This window comes from Geotrypetes seraphini, chromosome 12, assembly GCF_902459505.1.
Source record: "Geotrypetes seraphini chromosome 12, aGeoSer1.1, whole genome shotgun sequence".
NCBI lineage: Eukaryota > Metazoa > Chordata > Amphibia > Gymnophiona > Dermophiidae > Geotrypetes > Geotrypetes seraphini.
This window is the reverse complement of record NC_047095.1, coordinates 53,928,484-53,949,590: the sequence shown is the minus strand read 5'-3', so window position 1 is coordinate 53,949,590 and position 21,107 is coordinate 53,928,484. Positions and strand designations below refer to the sequence as shown.

Here is a 21,107-nt window from a genome sequence, read left to right as displayed (position 1 = left end):
CAGTCTTCAGAGCAGGAACAAACTACATTCACTCCTGTCCCTGGCAGCTGCACTTCAATCTCTAGTGGCAGTCTTGCCACTAGAGAAGAGAAAGATATTGGTCCTGGGATGAGGTACAGGAGAGAAGGTAAAGTAAAGAAGAAAGACAAGCTGGAGGGGGTGTATTATGGGGACAGGGATATTAGAATGGCCTTGGAGGCAAGGGAAGGAAGAATAGAAAGAGATGGCGCTGGGACTGAAAGGATGATGATGCAGTGGAGGATAGATGAGGGCCAAAAGGACTAAGGAAATAGGTGAAGAGTGGGGGTATGAGGCAGGGGTGGGACTGGAACTGGTGGGAAGCAGGGGCAGAGCTTGGTGGAGGTGTGGTTTGGGTGGATGGGGCTGGGGGCATTGCGCGGTCGTGTGCCCTCTTTTTTGTCTTTGCAAATATGGTAACCGTAGACTTACTCCCAAAATGCTGTTCAAGATGCTCGGATTTTTAGAAAAGCACCCTCACGTTTCATGCATGTTTTTGGAAAGAGAGAGAGTGATAAATCTAGATACCTACAGCATTTTTCTTGCAGTACATACCATTGTTGTCTTCTCTGTCGTTCTCACTATTTTTTTTGTCTAGCCAGTTTAGTACAGCTCCCACAGGCTCTTTTAAGTGATTGAACTGGCTCTTTTTTTTTCCAGTGACCTAGCACTTTTGCAGTTGCCAGGGACTTAATTATCTCCCAACCTGGATAGCTTACATTGGCAGGAGCACATCGCTGCCATTAATCCCAGCTTCAAACCCAGATTGCTGGCAATTGAAGCTCCTGCCACTGCCCAGGGCCCCTTAACAGCTGACTGATCCTTGGTAAAAAAAACAAACAAACCAAAAAAACCAATGGTCTTGGTTATATGACGGAAGTCATGCTAGCTGTTGAATTAGTCTCTATGATTCCTCAAGGAACTGAAGGGTGTATTGGGTAGAATATGTCACTTCCTGTTGCTGCCATGTGTTGTAATAAAAGAAATTGAGACTAAGCAACTAGCCTGCTGTCTCTGAAATATACTATTTATTTATAAAGCACTTATACATTGACTTCCTGTTAAAACATCCAACGTGCTTTACAACCCTTAATTAAATTTACAGTAAACAACAACAACAAAAAAATTACAATTCATCTAAAAACTACATGTAGAAAACCACTGAAAATTAGCACCTTAATTGCCATTGCTATCATGAGAAATTGAAAATACATCTTCTTGGGAACTTTCCCATCTGGGAATACCTATCACAGTTCTAGCTGTCACATTTTAACATAAGAATAACCTTACTGGGTCAGACCAATGGTCCATCAAGCTCAGTAGCCCATTCTCACGGTGGCCAATCCAGATCCTGATACCTGGCCAAAAGCCAAGGAGTACCAATATTCCATGCTACCCTTATCTGCCGTCTTTTTCTATGTTTCTATTCACGTAGGATCTCTGCACAGAGATAAATAGGGGAGGGTCATTGGGGTGGGCAGACTAGATGGGCCGCAGCCCTTATCTGCCGTCTTTTTCTATGTTTCTATGTTTCATGTCTTTCTCAATAACAGACTATGGACTTTTCCTCTAGAAAACTGTCCAAACCTTTCTTAAAACCTTTGAGTAACCTGCAGCCTCTTCTGATTCTTGGTGAGCAACCCAAATATAAAGACTATTAAAGGGTTTCAATTATTTTGCAGTCCTCAGCTTATGGTAAGCAATCTGTGTGACCTCCATACACTGGGATTGGAATGTTCCCTTGTAATCCAGCGACCCACATCATTGTTGATGGAATATGATGGAAATAATACTTCTTTCAACCAGTTAACTAATTGCATATAGGGTGTGTATTATTACTACTACTTATCATCTATATAGTGCTGAAAGGCGTACAAAGCACTGTACATTTTGACATAGACGGTCCCTGCTTGGAAGAGCTTACAATTTAACTTGGACAGACAGACATGACATTTAGGGTTGGGGATGCAGAACCCAAAGTGAGAAGAGTTAGGAGTCGAAAGCGCTCTCGAAGAGGTGGGCTTTTAACTGGGCCTTGAACACTGCCAGAGACGGAGCCCGCCGTAAGGATTCGGGCAGCTTGACCCAAACATATGGCGCAGCAAGGCAGAAGGGACGGAGTCTGGAGTTGGCAGTTCGAGAGAAGGGCACATGCTCCCTCCAGGAAATATTTTTTAAAAATAGCTAATGTGTGGGTTATTGTGAGCTGACAGGTAAACTTCTGTAAAACACACTAACAGCCTTTTTCCTGCATTAAAAGTACCTTAGCGCTTAAAGTGGTTTAGTTAAAGAATCCCTGTGTTCATATTATGTTATTATTGTAAATTGTAATCTTATTATGCATCTTATGTTTATGATTTTTTGTTTTTGAAAAACACAATAAAACTTTTTGAACTAAAAAAAAGAAAAGAACCCCCTTAATTTATGATATGGAATTGTTTGTATATATCTTAGTAATTATTTCTTGTTTTCATTGTGATCCACTAATGGTAAAATTGTTTAGCACTGGCAGAATAAAAATGATATATATATAAAATAAATATTTGCCCATGAACGTCTCTAGAGATTCCTAAAGAAAGTCTGACTTTTTCAGACCTCTCAAATGAAAATAACATTTCAAAATCTTTCACAAGCAAAATGTTGGGAAAAAAAAATAAATCACCCTTGGTGTTTCATTTCCTTCATTTGAAGTGGTTGAGGAAGGCCAAAGCCTATTTTTTTCAGTCCTGGTCACTCCCATTTGTAGACACGGATAGTGACGTTGTCTTACCTGAGGGTACAGCAGCAGGGTTGAAAGACAAAGAACCAAACAAATCTGCATTGGAAGAATGTTGCTGGGATGAACATGGGATAAAGGCCTCACCTGGGGTTGCAGGAGTCTACAGACAGAGAGAGGTAGAAGATTAAAAACAGGAACAAAGGCAAGCTAGAACAGCAGTTTCCATTCTGAGAATGGTTCCTTTTATAGATCTTCAAAGAAAACATTTTATTGGATTGAGATTTTTTGTTTGTTTGTTTGTTACTCTTTGATGGTAAAAGAGGATGCATTACCTCGCTCTGTTCCACCCCGGGACTGTCCCGTTCCACCCCTGGGTTTGCCATGTTCCGCCCTCCAAACCCAGCTCCACACAAACCTTGTCTCTTCGGGCCGGAGCGCATCTGTGCATGAGCGGATGCACTCCAGCCCCAGCCCCGAGCTCACCAGCTTTTCAAAACCTGGACAAAGTGCCGGGTTTTGAAAAGCTGTCCAGACATCTGGTAACCCTATATCCGAGGCCTTTCCCAGGTCTTAGGTTGGGAAGCCAGGGTTGTGCAAAATGCTGCTTTACGGGGGAAAGACCTATTGCACAAGTTTCAAGTTTTATTTTAATTTGATGAGTCGCTTAATTTAATTTTTACTAAGCGAATTACAACATAGAGAAAAAAAACACCACATTTATTTTAATATAATGCTTAAAAATTTTTAAAACAAAAGTTAAGACCAACAGACATACAGACCAAACGAGACACTAGGTAAAAAAAAAAAAAAAAAAAGGGGCAGAACTACAATTCAATATTTTTAGGGTACAGAAGAGAACCATAAATGGAAAAAAATATATATATAACTTGCCCTGACCTACTGAAAAAGGTGTGGCCTTTATTCCCCAAATTCCAAAATCCCCAGCTTTAGTCATGGTACATAGAAACTAGGGGTAAGTGTGAAATTGTGCACGCAAGTTTGTAGAATCAGAGTATATGAGGGTAACTTTATAAAACTGTATAATTAGTAGTTTGTCGATATTGAAGGAGAATGAAAGGATGCCGGAATGTCCACAACATTGAATTAATAAACCTCAAAGCTCCGTAGGATGGTGCCATATTTGCAAAACCATTCTAGTACCAGAGACCCATTTTTTTCTCATTGGTTTTGGTCAGTCAAAAAAACTTCAAACAAACTTCAGAGAAAAATAGTTGTCCTAAAATAAACCTTAGACAGAACCATAAAATGGCACAAACCACATGCACAGCCTTTAAAAAAAAAAAACATTTCAAAATAGGGCATTAATAAGAGCTCACAAAAAAACAGCACTTATCTTTTTCAGCAGGGAAGTTTCAAAAGCTCTAACCGATTGTGACACGAATGTGAAACGTATGGTATGAAAGGATTATTAATATTGAATGACACTGCCTAGGATCCATGATAGCTGTTACAGGGAAACACAAGTATTATGAGAACGAGCAAGGCCAGAAATTTTTCAGCACCTACTGATAATTATGAGAGCAGGTCATTGTCAGCTCAGGCAGGCTAGGAGTTTCTAACACATACTGATTGGTAGGCAGGCTAGGAGTTTCTAGCTCAATCCACAAGCATTCAGTTAGCTCAATCCATAAAGGGGGGATGTGTAATCAGATTGGTAAATATCCTCCACAAGGAAGGGGATGGGAAATTAACACATACTGATTGGTAAACATCCTCCCGACATTGGGATGGGAAATTAGCTCACGAGGCAGGCTAGGAGTATATTGATTGGTAAACATCCTCCCGGCATTCAGTTACAAGGAGGGGATATGTATAAATATTGCCTTCCCAGAAAGGAAAGTTACCTGTAAGGAAGGGGACATTTCCACCACTGATACGCTGTGTGATGACATTTTGTGAGTAAGCCTCCTGTTCGTGGACAAGAGTAATGATGTAATAACCGTGATGATGTAATAACTGGTAACGTATTGATTCAAACTCTGTACTTAATCAATGATTATGGCTAGAAATATTGTATATATGTAATAAAACTTAATTTGTATACTATTTTGATTTCCTGGCATTCTGTCCAGTGCGGAAAGTGACTGAAGGTCTTTGGTAAGCCTTTTTAAATAGTAATACACCGATCAACTCAATCCACTGCAGGAACTCCACAAAAAAATCGTCGAAATTTATATTGAAAATCAAATGCACAAGTACTGTTTTCTGTGAGCTTTTATTAATGCCATATTTTGAAATGTTTTTTGAATGGCTATGCATGTGATTTGTAGAAACAAATACAAAAGAAAGCAGAAAAATATTGTAATAACCAACACACTCCCACTTGTCATCAGAAGCAGAACAGGTACATAACGTCAGAGCCAGAGACTAGTACTGGAGCGGCAGAGCAGAAGCCTTCTTATGTATTGGTTTAAGTCTGATGATGTTCAACATGAGTCAGTGGTACCCAACATACAAGTACCTATGTTTCTCTTAAAAAACAGGGTTTAAACAGACTTTTTACCCTCTCAGTTATAAAATTACCCTGTGTGACGATAAATCTATAAGGAAGGTGCCAAGAAAGTGCACAAATATTTATATACTTCTGAAAATGTCAATATTTCGGTTACAAACTATTCTATAACGCATGAGGTTTACAGGTTGGCATTCATGCCGTCAAAGACTGAGCAGAGTATGGTCGGGGCCCAAATTAATGGCACGTGGCTTATAGAGCAGTGGTATTCAACCCAGTCCTCAGGGACCACCTGGCCAGTCGGATTTACAGAATACCCACAATGAATATGGATGACAGAGACTTTGAAAAACCCGTCTGGCCAGGTGGTCCCTGAGGACTGGATTGAATACCACTGTTATAGAATACTTAACCTATGTGCATTCTGTTACAATTTAGGGACAATATGGCTGAAATATGTAATCAGGCCTTAAATCTAGGCATGGTTTTCACATATTTTTAACCCCCCCCCAAAAAAACAAAAACAAAACCCCAACAAAAAAACAAACCTAAAAACTAAACTAAACAAAAAAAATTAGACATTTAACTTTGTAGAATAGGCTTCTGGTAGGTACATTTTAGGATCCACCCTGTAGGCACCCTTTAAAAGAATTACCTTTCATATGTCTATTTGCATGGACAATTGTATAAGAACCAATCTGAACACATAAAATGCTGTTTTACAAGCTCAAATCCCTTATAAAATGACTCCCATTATGCATATTTGTATATATCAATATTATTATGATGATGATTATGTCTTCTTGTGCAGATGGTGCATAAGGTAGACATACACATCTTCCATGTGTTGGATTATGATAATTAAATTCAGTAATCATGACCACTGCGACATCACTTGTCCTAGAATAGTCCTTTAAACAGACAAAGGAACCTTTTTTTACTTGAGTGCACATCAACAGCAAATATTAGAAACATAGAAACATGCCCATCCGCAGCATCCACTATCTCTCCTCAGAGAATAGTTAAGCTCTGGAATGCATTTCTACAGGTTGTGTTAAGAGCGGCTAGTGTAGCTGGTTTTAAGAAAGGGTTGGACAAGTTCCTGGAGGAAAAGTTCATAGTCTGTTATTGACAAAGACAGGGGGGAAGCCACTGCTTGCCCTGGATTGGGAGTATGGAATATTGCTACTCCTTGGGTTTTGGTCAGGTACTAGTGACCTGGATTGGCCACCGTGAGAACGGGCTACTAGGCTTAATGGACCATTGGTCTGACCCAGTGGGGCTATTCTTCTGTTCTTATGTCCTCCTCTCCATGAGATCCCACGTGCCTGTCCTATGCTTTCTTGAATTCATACAGTCTCTGTCTCCACCATCTCTACCGGGAGACTGTTCCGGGCATCTACCACCCTTTCTGTAAAAAAGTATTCCCTTAGATTACTCCGGAGCCTATCACCTCTTAACTTCATCCTATGCCCACTCATTCCAGAGCTTCCTTTAAAATAAAAGAGACCCGCCACAGGGGCATTTATGCCACGTAGGTATTTAAATGTCTCTATTATATCTCCCCTCTCCCCCCCTCCCCCCATCTCAAGGAGGCAGTGCAGGCAAATCCATCTCATACATATTCATTGTGGATATCCTGAAAACCTGACCTGCTTGTGGCTCTCGAGGACCGGAATTGCCTACCCCTTGGTCTAGGACTTTCCCAGCAGCAGGGGCCCTCCTTCATTGCAGCCCATGTAAGTGTCATTATCCAAAATATTGCTAATGACCCTTAGAGGTTTTATTACAATAGTATATCTAGGGGCATCCTTCTGGATTGACCCCTAGTGGTAATACCATAAGACTTGCTAGGGGGCATTGTTGCTATTTTGGATAATGATGCCAACCCGAGTGGCAGTGGATGAGGATTACTGCTGTTATGGACCCACTAGACCACCAATATTGACCCCCAGATAGGTTCTGGGAGCGTCAGAGATGGGGGAGGGGAGGGCTCTCTGGGGGCAGGATTTTCCTATCAGAGAGTGGGGTTATTGTTTTGGTGGTTTTCAGTCTGATTTGTTGGGTGGGGGAGAAGGGAGCTCAAGGTTCTGATTGGAAAGTGTTGGGATCTTATTGGGGTGTTGGGGTCTGATTGCCTTGATCTGGGAGTTCAGGGGAAGTGAATAGTTTGACAAGGGAGTTTGGACTCTGATTCAAGGATGTCAAGGTTCCGATCAGAGGGTGCTGAGATTTCATCAACTTGATCATGGGGTTCAAGAGAAGTGATTTGCTTGACTAGGGAGCTTGTGGAAAGTGATTGACTTGCTGGGGGAGAGGGGGTTGTTGTCTGATCTGGCGTGTTGTGATTTTGATCAGGTAGGTTCAGTGACAGTGATTGGAATGCTATATATTTGGGAAAGAGATTGTAGGTGTTTGTGGAGGATCAGATGTTGGAAGGAATCAGGTGAGGATTAGGGCATGCAACAATTTGGCTGTGGCAATGACATGGGTGGGGAGAGTGAGGATGTGTGTCGATCTGGCTGTGGATGCACTAGAGGACTGCCAGTGGTGTGCCTGCATTTAACACTTCCTGAGGTGGTGCTAAGTGCAGTCATGACAGCTAGCACGCAGTACAGGCCCACACCCTAATTTTCATAGAAATCCAAGCCTCTGACTCACCCAAGCCACAATGTTTCCTGCCCCTCCTGGCAGTAAGCAGCTAGAGCGGGATTTATGCCACACTGGCTGTTTACATGTGCAGGAGATTGTATTTGTAGTGTGGGTTCGAGGTACGGTTTGTTCCAGGTGCTTTGGAATATATTTTTGAATGTTGTCCTACTCCTTGGGACCTGTACGGCTCTACATTGGAAGGACTTTTGTACAGCCCTTCTTTGTACGTTTCCTTCTGGTTCTCCATAGGAGTCTCTTTTCTTTTTGTGGTTTGTTTGGTCATGCTAATGTTTGCCATGCAACAAAACCGATGCTAGCACCTTAATGAAGCTTAGCAAAATACCCCCATAACTGGACATCATACATTTAAATATTTGTTTATATAGATTTATTTATTTATTGGGATTTATTAATTGCCTTTATGAAGAGATTCTAGATAGATACAAGTCTAGACATACCGTAGATAATATAAAGAAAAATGTAATATTTAAAAGCTTGATGTCCAATTATATTTTTACAGGACTATTAAAGGAGCGGTGACATTGGAGTGATCACGATTGTTCAATTTAATAATCAAAATCTGGGGTTCTGATAGGGGGTCTGAATGTTAAGACTGAAGGTTCTCTGAAGGCAATTAATCAGCTTACAACAGCCCATGACTTACAGATAGTGAAAGGATAGTGTGATGTCCTCCTCTACCTCCACCCACTTTTAGACTCATTCCTTGAATGGTTGCTTTTCTTGTCTATTTTTTCTTGTCTGCTTTTCTTCGTCTGCTTTTTCTCATCTGCTTTTTCTTGTTACTTTTTCCTTGTCTACTTTTTCTTGTCTACTTTTTCTTGTTACTTTTTACTTGTCTACTTTTTCTTGATTGCTTTTTTTGTCTACTTAAAATAGAACTCTGGATGACAGTTTAAACTTAAATTTAATTCAGATAAAACTAAGTTTTTTTTCTGGTTAGTCCAAATGATAGAATTACAGATAAAGTCCTTCAAATTAATGGCAAAAATTTTCCACTTACTATCTCTATCAAACTTTTAGGAGTAACTTTAGATCGTCATCTAACTTTAGAGGATCATACAGAGTTGTGGATTAAAAAATATATTTTGCTATTCTCTGGAAACTACAAACAATCAAAAAACACTTTGATATAACATCGTTTAGATTAGTAGTTCACCCTTCCATTCCATCAATCCTTGATTATTGTAACACAATATATCTAGGGACCCATAAAAATATTTATCACAGATTGCATTTAATACAAAATATGGCAGTCCGTTTGATTTTCGGTCTAAGAAAGTTCAATCATGTGAACCCATTTTATCAAAAGCTACATTGGTTGGTTTTTGAGGTGAGAATTCTATTTAAATTTGGATGTATCTGTTTCTAGGCATTATTTGGCTTAGCTCTTGAATATCTTTCCTCTCAGTTTAAAGTATAAAATTCTAACAGGAATACTCAAAATAACAACATGTTTATGTACCCATCTTTAAAATCTGTTCGATGTAAGAGATTTCAAGTAGGAATGTTTGCTTTCCAGACAGGGAAAATGAACGCTTGGTTGAGCTCTCTTATTCCTTTAGCCAAATCTTATTACTCTTTTAGGAAGGTACTAAAAACTAAATTATTTGAAAAAATGTGAAACTTGATGAACTTTTTAACTGTTTGTATCCTTCACTGAATGTATAGAGTTCATTCTTATGTAAATTTGATTGGTTTTTCAATTGTCTGTATGCATCATTGAACGTTCAGGGTTCTTTTTATGTGAACCGCTCAGAACTTATGGCAGGGCGGTATATAAGAATAAAGTTTATTATTATTATTATTACTTCCTGTGATGGCTCTGGTGTCCATCACTGCTTTCTATGGTCAACTGAACAGAAAAAAATTGACCTTCCATTTTAAATACAAAATCCTGAGATATACAATATACATTTGAGAGTAAAAAAACACCTGTGCCAGCGATGGCTCCTCTTTTGCATTCTAGTTTGCATAAATAATCTCTCATTAACATAAGGCAATTGCATTTTTACTTGATAATACCAAATTCTGATTATGCAGCAACAGCGCCACTCAGTGACATAACTCGGTAGTTTCCAAACCTGGTCCTGTAGGCGCCCCATCCAGTCAGGTTTTCCGGTTAGCCACAATGAATATTCAAGAGAGAGATTTGCTTGCATGAGTATTCATTGTGGCTATCCGGAAAACCTGTCTGGCTGGGGGTACCTTCAGGTCCAGGTTTGGGAGCCACTGGTATAACTGAAAAGCTTAGAGTTACGCATGGATATAGATGGCTTTTATTCTTGCAAGACAAAAAGAGTCTTGCAGGAATAAACATATATTGCAAACCTATAAATGATAAAAGCATATACATATAAATAGCTAAAACATAAGGCAAGCTTCATAGAAACCCTTTACATAAGAACATAAGATTTGCCACTGCTGAGTCAGACCAGTGGTCCATCATGCCCAGCAGTCCGCTCACGCGGCGGCCCTCTGGTCTAAGACCAGCGCCCTAACTGAGACTAGCCCTACCAGCGCACGTTCTTGTTCAGCAGAAACTTGTCTAACTTTGTCTTGAATCCTTGGAGGGTGTTTTCCCCTATAACAACCTCTGGAAGAGCGTTCCAGCTTTCTACCACTCTCTGGGTGAAGAACGTTTGTACGGAATCTATCCCCTTTCAACTTTAGAGAGTGCCCTCTCGTTCTCCCTTTCTTGGAGAGGGTGAACAACCTGTCCTTATCTACTAAGTCTATCCCCTTCAGTACCTTGAATGTTTCGATCATGTCCCCTCTCAATCTCCTCTGTTCAAGGGAGAGGAGGCCCAGTTTCTCTAATCTTTCGCTGTAAGGCAGCTCCTCCAGCCCCTTAACCATCTTAGTCACTCTTCTCTGGACCTTTTCGAGTAGTACCATGTCCTTCTTCATGTACGGTGCCCAGTGCTGGATGCAGTACTCCAGGTGAGGGCGTACCATGGCCCGGTACAGCGGCATGATAACCTTCTCTGATCTGTTCATGATCCCCTTCTTTATCATTCCTAGCATCCTGTTTGCCCTGTTTGCTGCCTTTTTGCTTCATCGACTTGTCGATCAGAACTCCCAAGTCCCTTTCCGGACATCCTGTATTCGTGCATGAGATTTTTGTTACCGACATGCATCACTTTACACTTATCCACGTTGAACTTCATCTGCCATGTCAATGCCCATTACTCGAGCTTGATTATGTCACATTGCAGATCTTCGCAATCCCCCTGCGTCTTTACTATTCTGAATAACTTTGTATCATCCGCAAATTTAATCACCTCGCTCGTCGTACCTATGTCCAGATCATTTATAAAGATGTTAAAGAGCACGGGTCCAAGCACCAAGCCCTGCAGCACCCCACTGGTGACTCTCTTCTAGTTCGAGTATTGTCCATTTACCCCCACTCTCTGTTTCCTATGCTCCAGCCAGTTTTTAATCCACGTGAGTATTTCACCCTCAATTCCATGGCTTGCAATTTTCCGAAGTAGTTGTTCATGCGGAACCTTGCCGAACGCCTTCTGAAAATCCAGATATACAATGTCGACTGGATCGCCCTTGTCTATCTGTCTGTTTACTCCCTCAAAGAAGTTCGTCAAATACGATCTGCCTTTGCTAAAACCGTGCTGACTGGTCCTCATCAACCCGTGTCTGTCAAGGTGATCAAGGATGCTGTCCTTTATCAGTGACTCTACCATCTTTCCCGGTACCGAGGTCAGACTCACCGGTCTGTAGTTCCCCGGATCTCCCCTCGAACCTTTCTTGAAGATCGGTATAACATTCGCCACCTTCCAGTCTTCCGGAATCTTTCCCGATTTGATCGACAGATTGGCTATTAGTTGAAGCAGTTCAGCTATGGTCCCTTTCAGTTCCTTGATGACCCTCATGTTTCGGCTTGAAAAAGCCTTCCTCGGGGTTGTATAGTTAAAAATCTCTCAATCCGTGATTAAAAGCTCTTTTTTCTTGGAGGGGCAGCGATGTGACTTGAGAGCTCGCCCAGGGAAACATGCAAGCTTTTAATCACGGATTGAGAGATTTTATCTACACAGCCCTGAGGAAGGCTTTTTCGAGCCGAAACACGGACCGTGTTGGGGGTCCAGTACAGAAAGGATTTAAAAACTCTCTGTGAAGCTTGCCTTATGTTTTAGCTATTTATATGCATATGCTGTTATCATTTATAGGTTTGCAATAAATTGATTGTCTCTGCGGCTGATGTGTGGTGTCCCTTCCCCACTCTTTTTGTCTTGCATTGCTATGCGTGGGGTTGTGCTTTCTTTTTGGTTGTAGAATACAGTTGTTTATTCCTGCATACATAACCAGGAAATGTAGTGTATTTGATCCATATGCATTCATATTGTAACGACATGTGCAAACAAGAAAAGTGTGAATGAAATTGGCACCTCATTAATAACCCTGACATGTATTTATTTAACACAGTTTTACCATTTTATCCAAGGATGACAGAGAAAAATAAGAAACAAAGTAAAATAGCACTTTTAATTATCTACTGGTTTAAGGATTTTTCATTAAGATTTCCTTCTGCCGCTGCTGCTTAAAAGATCTACACGCAAACATTACACATCAAAGACTGACGTCCACGTTGAATTCAAAGCAGCAACGATAAAACAGACAGAACGGAAAAACTTTCTAGTGGACCAATGGACAGAATAAATGCTGCACTTACGGGAGGAGAGGTGACATCTGGAGGAGTTGACATGTCTCCAAAAAGCTCTAGTTGAGTAACAGCCTGGGAAGAACAACAGAAGAAAGTTAAAAAGAGAGAAAGAGAGAAAGAAAAAAAAAAACAACAACCCCGATATACGGTACTACGCGGCTACAGCTCCCTCTCTGCTCTTAGGCACGGAGGGTTAAGGGACTTGGTCCAGAGTCACAAAGAGCTGCAACGGGACTTGAACCCAGTGAACCAGGATCAAAGCCAGCTGCACCAACATTGAGAACTTCTTCCCCCTAAATTCACAAGTTAACCAAAATTAGCTAGTCTGAAAAAAAGGGAGCCGGGCAGTGGCGCCCCTCCCTTGCCCTCTTCTCTGCCCCCACCCCTACATGCTCCTTTCCCCCCTCCCTCCACTGTTGCGCGCTGCTTTCCTTCAAACCCCCCCCATACCTCTGCAATGTTCCTGGAACGAGCAGTGACCCCCCTCCCCAACCTGCGGTCACACCTGCATGGGCTCTCCCTTCCTAGGCACGGGTCCAGGAAGTGACATTGGAAGAAGGTGCAATAGCAGGTTAGGGGTTGCTGATCGCCACTAGGAATGTTACAGAGGTATGGGGAAGGGAAGCGGCGCGTGCAGTGGTAGGAGGGTAGGGAGGACGGGTACCACACTCCTATCAATATGACGCCCGGGGTTGCATCAGATACTCGTGTACAGCTTTGGGTGCTTAAATTTATAATCTCCAAAGAGGAGAGCGATGTGACCTAGGCTTATTTAGATCGAAAAAGTTCAACATTCAGGAATGAAATTTAGCCACTGAAGGTATAATCTATCATTTGACATGGCAAGCAAGCGGCCTTTGCCTTTGAGGGGGGACGTTATCCATGTGAGCTATAATCTGTTCTATTTCTGTTTTCCCTCTTTTTGATCTCCCTCTTGTTAACTAAACCTTTGTTTAGAAACCACATAGCAACATTATTATCTTGCAACCAATGGTATATCAACCTTTTTAAAATAAAGTTGCTTATCCAGATCTTCAGTTGTTTTGGAGGGAGAGTAGGGGGGCTGAGCCTAAAGTGGGAGGGGATAAAATGTTATACTACTCCTGCTCTCCACCCCATCTTGCTCCCAAGCCGCACCCCTGCGACCTCCAAATATCGGAACTGGCAGGGATGCCCCGAGCTCTGCCAGCGGAACAGGTCCTCTACCAGTAACCTGGAAGGGGCACTTTCCAGGGGCCACTGTACCACACAACCTCTCAATATAGCATTCAAAAATCTTTACCCTCCCCCCCACACATTTAAACCCTGTTGGGGAAAGCGATTGAAACTGGAGGGACAGCTGCTTCGAAAGGAGGAAAAAAGTCTCAGCTTCCCGTCTGCCGCCAGAGCTGATCTTGCATGCAGACTAGAGAGGGAACAAACCTCATCTGTTCAAAAAACCTCCTTCTGCTGCCACCTTCTTAATTTATCCCCCCCCCCCCCCACTTACTAAACCATGTGAGCATTCAGTGCGGCTCCCTGCGCTAATAACCACTATTGCGGTTTAGTAAAGGTATATGTGGGGGGGGGGGGTATTCAGTCTTTATGGTAATTCAACTGGTCCAAAAACAAAAACAATCTGTTACTTATCGTGAATAAACTCTTCACTGGTGTGCATTTTATTCCACTTGAACGCCCATCAATGAGTTGCACTCTGGTGGTCCTCCAACTTTCCATGGGCCCCTAACATACCATCATTCCCCTCCCCCCACCACGCGTGCTTACCCACTTAAACACTATCAGATTCTCAGGCCAAAAATTTATGGAAATGCAATTATACATGGAACACAACAAATGCGTTCCTTGATTTGAATAAACCCACCCCGCCGACAAACTATATGATCATTTTTGTGCCCTCTGATCTGATTTCTAGGGCCATTTTATATTTTGCACTGTATTATATTCAAGTGAACACAGTAAATAGTTAACACAATCTATCGAATTAATAAGATAAGCAAAAATATGATGCCACACTGTTTTTTTAAAATTAATATACTTTCATCAGTTCTGTTTCACTCGGTCAGACACAGTTTTCATATAATCATTTGGCTCCGGTGACCCAGCAGCACATCACTGAGTCTCCGAACAGGTTTTCCTTATGGCTGAATCCTTAGCAACAAGATTAACTGTAAAACCCCGCAGGGGGACGATGTGCCGTTTGGTGTGCCACATTTACACAAAGTGCGACCGTGTTTAGTTTGCCTTCAAATGCACAGAGAATTTCTGCTCATTTCCAAAGGCACAACCTTACCTGTGTGACCTGAAAAGGATTTTCATCAAAACACAGCAAGAGGTCTCCATTCTGCAATGGTAAAGAATGATTTACGAACATGAGATGAATGAGTTATGGAAGGGAAATGAAATGAATTTATGATTATGACAACCTGAGACTCACGGATTATTGACTCAGCAACTGAAATGAAAATCCATTCGGCCTGCTAACAAACTACTTCAGTCATCTGAGTGGCCGACCACTGAATTGATATTCCATGTTCTAGTCTCCATTCTTTTCCTAATAATTCTTACCATTATATTTGTTCTTTTGACTGCCACTTTTAAAACCAATAAGAGGAAATTTTTTTTGCCACTCAGAGAATAGTTAAGCTCTGGAACGCCGTTGCCAGAGGTTGTGGTAAGAGCGGAGAGCGTAGCTGGTTTTAAGAAAGGTTTGGACAAGTTCCTGGAGGAAAAGTCCATAGTCTGTTATTGAGAAAGTCAAGGGGGAAGCCACTGCTTGTCCTGGATCGGTAGCATGGAATGTTGCTACTCTCTGGGATTCTAGAATCTTGCTACTCTTTGGGGATTCCGGAATCTTACTCTGAGATAATGGAATGTTGCTACTCCTTGTGTTTTGGCCAAGAACCAGGACCTGGATTGACCACCATGAGAATGGGCTACTGGGCTTGATGGACCATTGGTCTGACCCTGTAAGGCTATTCTTATGTTCTTATATTGAGACAGACATGGGGGAAGCCGCTGCTTGCCCTGGATCGCTAGCATGGAATGTTGCTACTCTCTGGGATTCTAGAATCTTACTTCTCTTTGGAGATTCTGTAAGGAATGTTGCTACTATTTAGGGTTCCGGAATCTTACTCTGAGATAATGGGATGTTGCTACTCCTTGTGTTTTGGCCAGGTACTCGGGACCTGGATTGGCCACCTTGAAAACGGACTACTGGGCTTGATGGACCATTGGTCTGACCCAGTACGGCTATTCTTATGTTCATTGCACCCTTTGAGGATTTCAACATATTGAGGAGTGTGTGGCGCGGTGGTTGAAGCTACAGCCTCAGCACCCTGGGGTTGTGGGTTCAAACCCCGCACTGCTCCTTGTGACCTTGGGCAAGTCACTTAATCCTCCATAGCTCCAGTACGTTAGATAGATTGTGAGCCCACCGGGACAGATAGGGAAAATGCTTGAGTACCTGATTGTAAAACCGCTTAGAAAACCTTGATAGGCGGTATATAAAATCCTAATAAACTTAAACTTAAACTTGTCAACGATGAATCAAAGATCTTTTACTTGGGAAGTGATGGCTCCAAATATGGGGCTTATCACTGTATACTTACAGTTTAGATTTTAGATTTAGATTTATTTCCATTTATAATCTACCTTTATCCAAGGCAGAGTACAAAATAACATACACAATCATAAAACAAACAATCCATATATAAACCAAAATTTGTTAATTCAAATAGTCCCACACAAATTAATAAATCCGAGAAACTTATTCTTTTCCCCTGACACCCTCTGAACTAGTTCTCCCCATGTGCATTATTCTGAACTTGTCCTTAAAATCAATGTTTGTGCATGTAGTGCGCTGACAGAAACAGTTGTGTAAAGAAACAACCATAATGTTAAAAAAAAAAACCCCTTTGGTCCACCTTAATAGTCTAATGATAGCACACAATTTTAAACGTGCCACATCAAATTGACAGAATTAGTGACTTCAGTATGAAATATCAAACTTATTTGACATAACTTGAACTGGAATATGAGGAAATTTTATGCATTAAACATCAAGGGAGTGCAAAAAAAAAACAAAAAAAAAAAAACAAAAAACTTATCATACGGAGGCTTGAATAGTTTAGAGTTCGGCTCCGACACGGACCGTGTGTCACAGTAGGTGCGTCAGAGAGATTCCTATACATTGGTACGAATGTATAGGAATGTCTTTTTTGAAAATTCACTCCTCTGGCTCCTTGACGCAGCTATTAAAATAAAAGGGCAGAAAGCTGAAAGAATAGAAAGTTCACACAAATATCAGCACATAATAACAAACTATTATTAATCTTGACTGGGGTTGCTATTCAGCATATCATCAATAACTGGAAAAATTATACTAAGCTTAATTATACATTCTGGTGGAATTCGGTATGCCATATTTTTAAGATGGAAAGAGCAATTGCAATACAGAAAGGGAACTATAATAATTTTATAAAGATCTGGGGGCCATTGGAACGATATTGTAAGGAGTAAACATCATTTTCATTGGATGAATATATGTACACATAGGGGGTTTGGGGGGAGGGTTTTTCTGGAAATTTCACTAAATTATTTGTTTATATTATATTTATGATATAATTGATTATAATATTTGAAAGAAGGTGGGTGGGACGGGATATAATTTTTATGTTTGTAGAATTATATGAGAATTACAAGTGTTATTGTTGTTACTAATGATATATTCCTATACGCTTGCTGTAAGTTTTCAAAATGAATAAAGAATATTGAAAAAAAAAGAAAGTTCACACGTGCTTCCAGACTTTTGCAGGCCACTAAGTGCCGAAATTCAGCAATTAACTGGCCAGGGTAACTGCATACAAGGATGGATCATGCCACTGAGTTGGCCACTGATTTGTGGCAACACACACAGTGAGGAATCCACCCTGTGATCTTTCACAGCAGAGTACAGGAGTGGTTTGCTATTGCCTTCTCCTGCGCAGTGCGTGGCTCCACTGTGTCGCTGCTGCCCAACCTAGGGCCTCTCAGCCTGCAGCGACTGGTATTCCCAGGTGGTCTCCCATCCAGGTACTAGACTTTGGTAAGACCTCATTTAGAATATTGTGTAAAATTCTGGAGGCCGCACCTTCAAAAAGATCTAAAAAGGATGGAGTCGGTCCAGAGGAAGGCTACTAAAATGGTGTGTGGTCTTCGTGATAAGGCGTATGGGGACAGACTTAAAGCTATCAATCTGTATACTTTGGAGGAAAGGCGGGAGAGGGGGGATATGATAGAGTTATTGAAATACCTACGTCAGGGGTGTCCAACCTGCGGCCCGAAGGCTGCATTCGGCCCCGTGAAGTATTTTGTGCAGCCCCGGTCAAAAGTGATGCAGTGTTTTTCCTCTGCAGCCCCCGGGAGTTTACTGTCTTGCTGGCTCCATCCTCTGTCTTGCTGCAGCGTTTGCGCGGCCCCAGAAACATTTTTTCCAGCCAATATGGCCCAGGGAAGCCAAAAGGTTGGACACCCCTAACCTACATAATGTAAATGTGCATGAGTCGAGTCTCTTTCATTTGAAAGGAAACTCTGCAATGAGAGGGCATAGGATGAAGTTAAGAGGTGATAGGCTCCGGAGTAATCTGAGGAAATACTTTTTTACAGAAAGGGTGGTAGATGCGTGGAACAGTCTCCCGGAAGAGGTGGTGGAGACAGAGACTGTGTCAGAATTCAAGAGGGCCTGGGACAGGCACGTGGGATCTCTCGGAGAGAGAAAGAGATAATGGTTACTGCGGATGGGCAGACTGGATGGGCCATTTGGCCTTTATCTGCCGTCATGTTTCTATGCAATAATAACAACTTTATTTTTGTATCCCGCAGTTCAGAGCAGTTAACATCAAGAGAAACGCAGCGAAAATGACATCTACATTAGCTTGAGAACATAGTTAGAAAAGTTAAACATATTTGTCAAATAAATAAGTCTTCAATGATCTCCTAAACATTTGATAAGAAAATGAGTTCAGAAACAAAACACTTAAAGTTTTGTTCCAAAACCCGGCCTGGAAAGATAAAGTTTTATCTTTTAAACTGACATCCCTTCAAAGTCGGAAATGAAAAAAAATTAGTTCCACGTATATGACAAACTTTTGCTGGTAAAACAAAATGATTCAATAAATAAGTGGGAGCAATACCAAGCAAAGTTTTGCAACACTAACATCCAAATTTGAATATTATTCTAACTTCTACCAGTAACTAATGCAGTTTTTTTATAATACAGCGTAATATGTTCAGATTTTTATCAAGCCAAGGATTAGACGTATAGCTGTACAGTGGTACCTCGGTTTACGAGTGCGCCGGTTTGCGAGTGTTTTGCAAGACGAGCTTGCTTTGCTATACGAGCGCCCCCCCACCCGCGATCCGGCATTCCCACAGGAAGTAAGGGAAACTTGCTTTGATTGGTTCCACCTCCTACCCCCCCCCCCCCGAGGCTACCGGCGCCGCTCCATTCCCCCCCCTTGAGACCACTGACGCTGCTCCATACCCCTCCCCACGATCCGCCATCCCCCCTGCGAACCGGCATCCTCCCCCCGCTCGCGTCTGCCCCCCTTCCCCCTGCGATCCTACATCCCCCCTGAGTACGGCAATGACATCCCTTACCCCGACTGGGCACCAGTGCCGGTGCCCGAAGATCCTCCCTCTTCTGGCGCAGCCTGGGCTGGGTGGTGCGTCGGAGATCCTCCCTCTTCTGGGCTGGGCTGGACTGGTTTTGAGCATTCTCAGATTCAGAATCTCGGAGAGAGCGAGACCAGAAGGCTTTGAGCTTACGCAAATGCTCAAAGCCAGTCCAACCCAGCCCAGCCCAGCCCAGAAGAGGGAGGATCTCTGACGCACCGCCCAGCCCAGGCTGCGCCAGAAGAGGGAGGATCTTCGGGCACTGGCACTGGTGCCCAGTCGGGGTAAGAGATGTCATTGCCGTGCTCAGATGGGGGGGGGGATATAGGAGGTGGAACCAATCAAAGCGAGTTTCCCTTACTTCCTATGGGGAAACTTGCTTTGATATACGAGCAATTTGGTTTACGAGCATGCTTCCGGAACGAATTATGCTCGTAAACCAAGGTTCCACTGTATTTTGAATCATTCTCAGTCTCTTGATGTTTCCTGTAAGATCCCAAGTAGACGATATTGCAATAATCCAGAGTGCTCAAAATTAGAGACTGCACTAATAATCTGAAAGATGTAAAATCAAAATATGGTTTTAAAGAACGTAACTTCCATAATGTGTAGAAACATGTTTTGACCAAAGCATCAGTATGTGCATCAAAATTTAAGGACTGATCTAGGGTAACACCAAGGATTTTTATGGCGGGGTTAATAAGATAATTTCTCCCATTCAGGTTTACAGAAGTTTCCTTGATTTTGTTAAATGGCATTGCCAGAAAAACCTTTGTATTTTTCTGAATGTAATTTTAGGCCTAACCCTGCTTAGCTTCTGATAGTACGAGCAGACCTACTCAGGGTGGCCAGGCCGTAGGCTAACTGTGTAAAAAGGAGCGTCCCCCACAGCCACTGCCGCCACCGCGAAGGAGAGGCCATGGTTAGCCCAGATGGCATGGTCGCCGAGGAGCCGCGCACGGTCAAAATGGCAAAAAAAGTGTCCAAAAAGAGACAAGTTCATCAGGTTTGGCATGCAGGAGGAGGATGTGAACTTCTCGGTCGAGTTCGAAAAGCAGAGACACTGGATCTGGGGCTTCCGGTGTGTTGGCAAGGATCGGATGATACTTGGTGAAATTTGGTGGCCTAGCAGTGAAGTCATCTCAATCTGGACTTTAATCCGACTGTTCTGATTTTTATTTTCACTTTTTTTCCAGTTTATATTTTATTGTGAATTTCATTCATTGATTTGCCCCTTGTTTTGTTTTATTTTTAACATTTAAATTTCTCCAAAATTCTATTGCTCAACGGTTCCTCCTTTCTGCAGCTATTCCTATCTCTCTTCTTTTCTACCTTTCAAAGTCCTTAGATCAATGTAGTCTTGTTAGAATGTTTATTTTCTTATTTTTTCTTCCATTTCTATTTCTTACTTTTATTACTCAACTAATTGTTATTTTTCCAGGTGCTTCAGTTAGATTGTGAGCCTTCGGGACAGTAAGGGAATTTCTAAGTACCTATTCTTTATTTATTTATCTTATTTTTATTGTATCCTTTAATGTATATTTCTCTGTAAACCTATATTACTTATAATTTTAATGCACACTATTGTCTATTTTCTGTAAACCGCTTAGAATCCTAATGGAGTTTAGCGGTATATAAGAAATAAATTACATTACATAGAATTAAGGTTACCAGATTTTCCCGAAGGAAAATCCGGACCCATGGCCATGCCCCCAGGTCCGCCCAGTTCCACTCCGTTCCACCTGTGTCACGCCCCTTTCTGCCCCCCCCCCCAGATGGCATCAACACATGCGCAGACATGACACAATGATGTCACATGCATGCACATGATGTCACTGCATTGCATCCATGCATGTGCAGATGTCCCTTCCCAATGCAATTTTGACAGGAAGCTTTTC

At 41.9% G+C, this 21,107-nt stretch overlaps 1 protein-coding gene across 16 annotated transcripts in view; it reads right to left on the bottom strand.

The window, feature by feature from the left end:
* DAB1 (DAB adaptor protein 1) overlaps positions 1 to 21,107 on the bottom strand; it is a 692,719-nt gene that overhangs the window by 32,164 nt on the left and 639,448 nt on the right. For 11 of the 16 annotated variants that reach the window (XM_033916678.1, XM_033916677.1, XM_033916676.1 and 8 more), the window contains 3 exons: positions 14,849 to 14,899; positions 12,568 to 12,630; positions 2,789 to 2,897 (listed from right to left, as the gene is read on the bottom strand). In XM_033916678.1, the coding sequence (XP_033772569.1) occupies positions 2,789 to 2,897; positions 12,568 to 12,630; positions 14,849 to 14,899 (223 nt within the window). The remainder of the gene's footprint in view (positions 1 to 2,788; positions 2,898 to 12,567; positions 12,631 to 14,848; positions 14,900 to 21,107) is intronic. The other 5 variants (XM_033916686.1, XM_033916691.1, XM_033916690.1 and 2 more) reach the window with 3 other exon arrangements.